This window comes from Oncorhynchus mykiss, chromosome 6 (genome assembly GCF_013265735.2).
Source record: "Oncorhynchus mykiss isolate Arlee chromosome 6, USDA_OmykA_1.1, whole genome shotgun sequence".
In the NCBI taxonomy this organism is placed as follows: Eukaryota; Metazoa; Chordata; class Actinopteri; order Salmoniformes; family Salmonidae; genus Oncorhynchus; species Oncorhynchus mykiss.
This window is the reverse complement of record NC_048570.1, coordinates 80028828-80037067: the sequence shown is the minus strand read 5'-3', so window position 1 is coordinate 80037067 and position 8240 is coordinate 80028828. Positions and strand designations below refer to the sequence as shown.

The 8240-nt window shown below is 53.7% G+C and overlaps 2 protein-coding genes across 2 annotated transcripts in view; one reads left to right on the top strand and one right to left on the bottom strand.

Annotated features, from left to right (window-relative positions):
• LOC118965045 (protein FAM227B-like) overlaps positions 1-8240 on the bottom strand; it is a 109977-nt gene that overhangs the window by 27708 nt on the left and 74029 nt on the right. The gene's annotated exons all lie outside the window — the stretch shown is intronic.
• The window catches only part of LOC110518431 (fibroblast growth factor 7), a 29392-nt gene that overhangs the window by 1157 nt on the left and 19995 nt on the right, over positions 1-8240 (top strand). Inside the window, exon 2 of the mRNA XM_036981069.1 lies at positions 574-1342. Within this exon, the coding sequence (XP_036836964.1) occupies positions 1054-1342 (289 nt within the window). The 5' untranslated portion in view covers positions 574-1053. The remainder of the gene's footprint in view (positions 1-573; positions 1343-8240) is intronic.

Genomic DNA, 8240 nt, shown 5'->3' with positions numbered 1-8240 from the left:
CATCTTTTGAGAATCACATCTTGAGCTGGCATCTTTTGAGAATCACATCTTGAGCTGGCATCTTTTGAGAATCACATCTTGAGCTGGCATCTTTTGAGAATCACATCTTGAGGATGCACAGCTTCCATTTCCATTTCCAGACAACTCTGTCTGAGACAAATGACAACAACAAGGTAGCAGAGACCGATAGAGCCATTGACAACACAATCTATGAAATCAGACATATCACAATCAGTGTTGTTGCTAACTGAATAGGTTTTGAAAGCACAGATCAGTAAGGTACAGTACAGTAGACAGTAGACTGGGCTGGGGACAGTTTGGTAAACGACTACACACTGGGATTAAGAGGGACCGGCTACTAGAGCAAGGTTACAAACCTAAAGCAGATGTCCAGTGTTACATTCAGCACTGCAGCTCAACTCCTCACTTTAACACTGTCTGGGAATCAAAGACTATCCAAGTGGGAGTGAGTCGTAGTATGCTGTAGATCCACATCCACTGGACTGCTGTCTAAATTACAGGCTGTAGAAATTGCAGACATCTAACACACACTAACATCCTTCTCTTCTACAGCTCTGGCCTCCACAGAACCCCTGAAACATCCGGAAACAGACGGAAGCAGACAAGACCATGTCTGCTGTTGGATGACGGTCTCCTCTGCCGGGATCACACAGCCGACACACAGTGAGGATTACACTGAGACAGACATCAACATAAAGGCTGGCCTCATTCATACAGAGAGACAGTGAGACAGACGGACATCAACCTAGAGCCTTGTGTCCTTACAACAGAGAGACAGACAACAACTCCAAACAGAGAGAGACATCACACAAGTGCCTAGTCACTCTCCAACCCTCCTACACTTCACCCACTCCACCTCCCACCAGCTGGCCTCAGCACCCCAGCCAGGGGTTACAGGTCACAGGTCCGGGCACAGGTCATCCAGGCTCCTAGTGAACTGCGCTTGGAGGGCACTCTGTTCTGTTCTGTCTGCCGGAGCAGACAGCAGTATTTCAGCATGTTGTCCGTGGCGCCCCACAGCAGTGCATTATAATGCCCAGATGGATGCCACTGCCATGCAACCTGCCTAACTTGCTGTCGGGACTGTACCTTCACATCATCTTCCTGCTGGGCAGCGTGTGTGTGGCCTGCAGCAACTGCACACCCGAGCAGCTAGCCGCCATCATGAACTGCTCCAAGCACGAGCGCCATGCACGGAACTACGACTACATGGAAGGGGGAGATGTACGCATACGACAGCTGTTCAGCCGGACACAGTGGTTCCTTACCGTTGACGACTACGGCAACATCAACGGGACACAAGACCCCACCAACTGTTACAGTAAGACCACTGTTTCCCCTATATACTGCGGCACACCGCCGCTAAATCATGCCCGCCTCTGCTAAATCGTGCCCGCCTCTGCTAAATCATGCCCGCCGCTGCTAAATCGTGGCCGCCGCTGCTAAATCGTGGCCTCCGCTGCTAAATCATGCCCGCCTCTGCTAAATCGTGCCCGCCTCTGCTAAATCATGCCCGCCGCTGCTAAATCGTGGCCGCCGCTGCTAAATCGTGGCCTCCGCTGCTAAATCGTGGCCTCCGCTGCTAAATCATGCCCGCCGCTGTTAAATCGTGGCCGCCGCTGCTAAATCATGCCCGCCGCTGCTAAATCGTGGCCTCCGCTGCTAAATCATGCCCGCCGCTGTTAAATCGTGGCCGCCGCTGCTAAATCGTGGCCTCCGCTGCTAAATCATGCCCGCCGCTGCTAAATCGTGGCCTCCGCTGCTAAATCATGCCCGCCGCTGTTAAATCGTGGCCTCCGCTGCTAAATCGTGGCCTCCGCTGCTAAATCGTGGCCTCCGCTGCTAAATCATGCCCGCCGCTGCTAAATCGTGGCCTCCGCTGCTAAATCATGCCCGCCGCTGTTAAATCGTGGCCGCCGCTGCTAAATCGTGGCCTCCGCTGCTAAATCATGCCCGCCGCTGCTAAATCGTGGCCGCCGCTGCTAAATCGTGGCCTCCGCTGCTAAATCGTGGCCGCCGCTGTTAAATCGTGGCCTCCGCTGCTAAATCGTGGCCTCCGCTGCTAAATCGTGGCCGCCGCTATTAAATCGTGGCCGCCGCTATTAAATCGTGGCCTCCGCTGCTAAATCATGCCCGCCGCTGCTAAATCGTGGCCGCCGCTGTTAAATCGTGGCCGCCGCTGCTAAATCGTGGCCTCCGCTGCTAAATCATGCCCGCCGCTGCTAAATCGTGGCCTCCGCTGCTAAATCATGCCCGCCGCTGCTAAATCGTGGCCGCCGCTGCTAAATCGTGGCCTCCGCTGCTAAATCGTGGCCGCCGCTGTTAAATCGTGGCCTCCGCTGCTAAATCGTGGCCTCCGCTGCTAAATCGTGGCCGCCGCTATTAAATCGTGGCCTCCGCTGCTAAATCGTGGCCTCCGCTGCTAAATCGTGGCCGCCGCTGTTAAATCGTGGCCTCCGCTGCTAAATCGTGGCCGCCGCTGCTAAATCGTGGCCTCCGCTGCTAAATCGTGGCCTCCGCTGCTAAATCGTGGCCTCCGCTGCTAAATCGTGGCCTCTGCTGCTAAATCGTGGCCGCCGCTATTAAATCGTGGCCTCCGCTGCTAAATCGTGGCCTCCGCTGCTAAATCGTGGCCTCCGCTGCTAAATCGTGGCCTCCGCTATTAAATCGTGGCCGCCGCTGCTAAATCGTGGCCTCCGCTATTAAATCGTGGCCGCCGCTGCTATATATATATATATCTATCTATAAGACCCCACCAACTGTTACAGTAAGACTGATCTATATACTGTGCATCTATCTATACAACCCTACCAACTGTTACAGTGAGACTGATCTATATACTGTATATCTATCTATAAAACCCCACCAACTGTGACAGTGAGACAGATCTATATATATATATATATATATATATATATATATATATATATATATATATATATATAAATAAAAGACCCCACCAACTGTTACAGTAAGACTGATCTATATACTGTGCATCTATCTATACAACCCTACCAACTGTTACAGTGAGACTGATCTATATACTGTATATCTATCTATAAAACCCCACCAACTGTGACAGTGAGACAGATCTATATATATATATATATATATATATATAAATAAAAGACCCCACCAACTGTTACAGTGAGACTGATCTATATACTGTATATCTATCTATAGGACCCCACCAACTGTGACAGTAAGACTGGTCTATATACTATATTTATGTATATAAGGCCCCACCAACTGTTACAGTAAGACTGATCTATATACTGTATATCTATCTATAAAACACCACTAACTGTTACAGTGAGACTGATCTATACACTGTATAGGGCGGCAGGCCCTCCTGGAACAAAATTTGTTTGACACCGCTGGGTTAGAGCATTGAGCCAGTAACCGACAGGTCCTTAGTTCGAATCCCCTAACCGACAAGGTGAAAATCTGTTGATGTACCCTTGAGCAAGGCACTTAGCCCTAATTAACCCTTAACTCGCCAACTGTTACAGTAAGAATGATCTATCTAGTGTATATCTATATCTATAAGACCCGCCAAATGTTACAGTAATGTTACAGATCCAAATGTTATATTATATGTTTTATACCCCCTTAATTGCTACAGTAAGGCTGGTTTTATTATCCACATCTTAACAGCTACAGTATGTGTTGTCTTAGGACTCATCACTTCAATAGAATTCAATCAAACAAACTGATATTGTGCAGGTTGTAGTTTGTAAACAAAGATAGATACTGTGTAAACTGGTGGGGTAGGTTTGATTGAATTCCAGTCTGTGTAGTAGGATTCATCTCTTACTAACAGGTGGCTCTGAGTCGACTCTCAGCAACAGTAGATGTAGAGAGGGTGACTTATACATTCTACTCACTGTATGTTTATGGGCTGCTTTAGACTCTCAGACATGTCTAAACATTTTTACGGCTGATGTGTTACTGCTAATAACAATATGGTTGAGCAATGTCCACGTTGCTGAGATCTTAGTCACTCATGTCTAGTCAGAGATAGAGAGAGAGAGAGAGAGAGAGAGAGAGAGAGAGAGAGAGAGAGAGAGAGAGAGAGAGAGAGAGAAAGCAATAGAGAGAGAGAGAGAGAGAGAGAGAGAGAAAGCAATAGAGAGAGAGTGAGAGAGAGAGAGAGAGAGAGAGAGAGAAAGCAAGAGGGAGAGAGATCGAGAGAGAGAGAGAGAGAGAGAGAGAGAGAGAGAGAGAGAGAAAGCAATAGAGAGAGAGAGAGAGAGAGAGAGAGAGAGAGAGGGAGAGAGAGAGAGAGAGAGAAAGCAATAGAGGGAGAGAGAGAGAGAGAGAGAGAGAGAGAGAGAGAGAGAGAGAGAGAGAGAGAGAGAAATAGAGAGGGGGAAAGAAAGTGAAGAAAGAAACAGAGAGAGCAGAAAAACAGAGAGAGAGAAACCAAAAACAAATAGAGGGAGAGAAACCAAGAAACGGAGAGACAGAGAGCTCAGCTGGCAGATTCCTCTGTGTCTATGTGAGTTATCTCCCAGTCTGTTGAGTGAGTAATAAGGCTGTTGGAACACGGTCATATAGCAGCTAGCTCTCTCCCCTCTGGGACTCCCTGGAGCAGCCTGATGTTATTGTCCAATGTTCCCTCTGCAGTGTAATCACACTAGTAATGGGTCATGTGTCTCTGTTAGGGCAGCCAAAGTGACAGAGGTAAAGTGAAGCAGGTGTGGGCTCTGGCAGAGCCAACCATAACACCATGTAAACACAGCCACTAATGAAGTAAACCAAGGGGCTGGGAGTTGGGGCTGGAGATGCAGACGGCCAGGACAAATGAACTGGCATGAAACACGCACGCACCCACGCACATATTAAACACCTCAGTGAAGTAGCCCAAGCTGACCTAGTCTATCCACAGGGATACGGGTTTAGTATGTGGGAGTGTGACATCAAAACAATAACTCTATAGGTTTCAATAATGTCTGCCCGTCTGTTTGTCTGTCTACCTGTCTGCTCAACTGCCCGTCTGCCTGCCTCCCTCCCTGCCTGTCTGTCTATCTGTCTGTGTGTCAGTGGAATGCTGGCATGGCCAGGGTAGCCTGTCTACCTGTCTGTCTGCTCAGATGCCCGCCTGTCTATCTATCTATCTGTCTGTCTGCCTGCTCACCTGTCCATATGCCTGTCTATCTGGCTGTGGAATGTTGGCGTGACCAGGGTAGCCTGTCTATCTGGCTGTGGAATGTTGGCGTGACCAGGGAAGCCTGTCTACCTGGCTGTGGAATGTTGGCGTGACCAGGGTAGCCTGTCTATCTGGCTGTGGAATGTTGGCGTGACCAGGGAAGCCTGTCTACCTGGCTGTGGAATGTTGGCGTGACCAGGGTAGCCTGTCTATCTGGCTGTGGAATGTTGGCGTGACCAGGGTAGCCTGTCTATCTGGCTGTGGAATGTTGGCGTGACCAGGGTAGCCTGTCTATCTGGCTGTGGAATGTTGGCGTGACCAGGGTAGCCTGTCTATCTGGCTGTGGAATGTTGGCGTGACCAGGGAAGCCTGTCTGTCTGGCTGTGGAATGTTGGCGTGACCAGGGTAGCCTGTCTATCTGGCTGTGGAATGTAGGTGTGACCAGGGTAGCCTGTCTGTCTGGCTGTGGAATGTTGGCGTGACCAGGGTAGCCTGTCTATCTGGCTGTGGAATGTAGGTGTGACCAGGGTAGCCTGTCTGTCTGGCTGTGGAATGTTGGTGTGACCAGGGTAGCCTGTCTGTCTGGCTGTGGAATGTTGACGTGACCAGGGTAGCCTGTCTATCTGGCTGTGGAATTTTGGCGTGACCAGGGTAGCCTGTCTACCTGTCTATCTGGCTGTGGAATGTTGACGTGACCAGGGTAGCCTGTCTACCTGTCTATCTGGCTGTGGAATGTTGACGTGACCAGGGTAGACTGTCTATCTGGCTGTGGAATGTTGGCGTGACCAGGGTAGCCTGTCTACCTGGCTGTGGAATGTTGGCGTGACCAGGGTAGCCTGTCTGTCTGGCTGTGGAATGTTGGCATGACCAGGGAAGCCTGTCTATCTGGCTGTGGAATGTTGGTGTGACCAGGGAAGCCTGTCTACCTGGCTGTGGAATGTTGGTGTGACCAGGGTAGCCTGTCTATCTGGCTGTGGAATGTTGGCGTGACCAGGGAAGCCTGTCTATCTGGCTGTGGAATGTTGGTGTGACCAGGGTAGCCTCTGTCTCTGGTGAGGAGGGGGAAGATGAGTCTTGCGAAACAAAAACTGGCCTTGAAAAGCAGAGAAATGGATCCACCCAGATGTGTCTGACAATGGCACGCAGGGAGACATGCAGGCACGCACACACACACACACACACACACACACACACACACACACACACACACACACACACACACACACACACACACACACACACACACACACACACACACAGGCCTTTGAAGAGCCCAGCATGGGCATGAATACAGCTAATAAATATTTGATTCATATTGCTCTGTTCCTGTCTGGCCTAGCCTGGTCTGGGCTGGGGTAAAGTGGGGTGAGCTGGGCTGGGCTGAGCAGGGCCGAGGTGAAGTGAGGTGGGGTGGGCTGGGCAGGGCAGGGCCGAGGTGAAGTGAGGTGGGGTGGGCAGGGCCGAGGTGAAGTGAGGTGAGCTAGGCTGAGCAGGGCAGGGCCGAGGTGAAGTGAGGTGAGCTAGGCTGAGCAGGGCAGGGCCGAGGTGAAGTGAGGTGAGCTAGGCTGAGCAGGGCAGGGCCGAGGTGAAGTGAGGTGAGCTAGGCTGAGCAGGGCAGGGCCGAGGTGAAGTGAGGTGGGGTGGGCTGGGCAGGGCAGGGCCGAGGTGAAGTGAGGTGAGGTGGGCTGGGCAGGGCAGGGCCGAGGTGAAGTGAGGTGAGGTGGGCTGGACAGGGCAGGGCCGAGGTGAAGTGAGGTGGGGTGAGGTGGGCTGGGCAGGGCCAAGGGGAAGTGAGGTGAGGTGGGCTGGGCAGGGCAGGGCCGAGGTGAAGTGAGGTGGGCTGGGCAGGGCAGGGCCGAGGTGAAGTGAGGTGTGGTGGGCTGGGCAGGGCAGGGCCGAGGTGAAGTGAGGTGAGGTGGGCTGGGCAGGGCAGGGCAGGGCCGAGGTGAAGTGAGGTGAGGTGAGGTGGGTAGGTCAGGGCAGGGCCGAGGTGAAGTGAGGTGAGGTGGGCTGGGCTGAGCAGGGCCGAGGTGAAGTGAGGTGAGGTGGGCTGGGCAGGGCAGGGCCGAGGTGAAGTGAGGTGAGGTGGGCTGGGCAGGACAGGGCCGAAGTGAAGTGAGGTGAGGTGGGCTGGGCAGGACAGGGCCGATGTGAAGTGAGGTGAGGTGGACTGGACAGGGCAGGGCCGAGGTGAAGTGAGGTGAGGTGGACTGGACAGGGCAGGGCCGAGGTGAAGTGAGGTGTGGTGAGGTGGGTAGGTCAGGGCCGAGTTGAAGTGAGGTGGGGTGAGGTGGGCTGGGCTGGGCTGAGCAGGGCCGAGGTGAAGTGAGGTGAGGTGGGCTGGGCAGGGCAGGGCCGAGGTGAAGTGAGGTGTGGTGAGGTGGGTAGGTCAGGGCCGAGTTGAAGTGAGGTGGGGTGAGGTGGGCTGGGCTGGGCTGAGCAGGGCCGAGGTGAAGTGAGGTGAGGTGGGCTGGGCAGGGCAGGGCCGAGGTGAAGTGAGGTGAGGTGGGCTGGGCAGGGCAGGGCCGAGGTGAAGTGAGGTGAGGTGGGCTGGGCAGGGCAGGGCCGAGGTGAAGTGAGGTGAGGTGGGCTGGGCAGGGCAGGGCCGAGGTGAAGTGAGGTGGGCTGGGCAGGGCCGAGGTGAAGTGAGGTGGGCTGGGCAGGGCCGAGGTGAAGTGAGGTGGGGTGAAGTGGGCAGGGCAGGGCAGGGCAGGGCCAAGGTGAAGTGAGGTGGGGTGAGGTTGGCAGGGCAGTGCAGGGCTGAGTGGAAGTGAGGTGAGGTGGGCTGGGCAGGGCAGGGCTGAGTGGAAGTGAGGTGAGGTGGGCTGGGCAGGGCAGGGCTGAGTGGAAGTGAGGTGAGGTGGGCTGGGGAGGGCAGGGCCGAGGTGAAGTGAGGTGGGGTGAGGTGGGCAGGGCTGAGTGGAAGTGAGGTGAGGTGGGCTGGGCAGGGCAGGGCTGTGTGGAAGTGAGGTGAGGTGGGCTGGGCAGGGCAGGGCTGAGTGGAAGTGAGGTGAGGTGGGCTGGGGAGGGCAGGGCCGAGGTGAAGTGAGGTGGGGTGAGGTGGGTA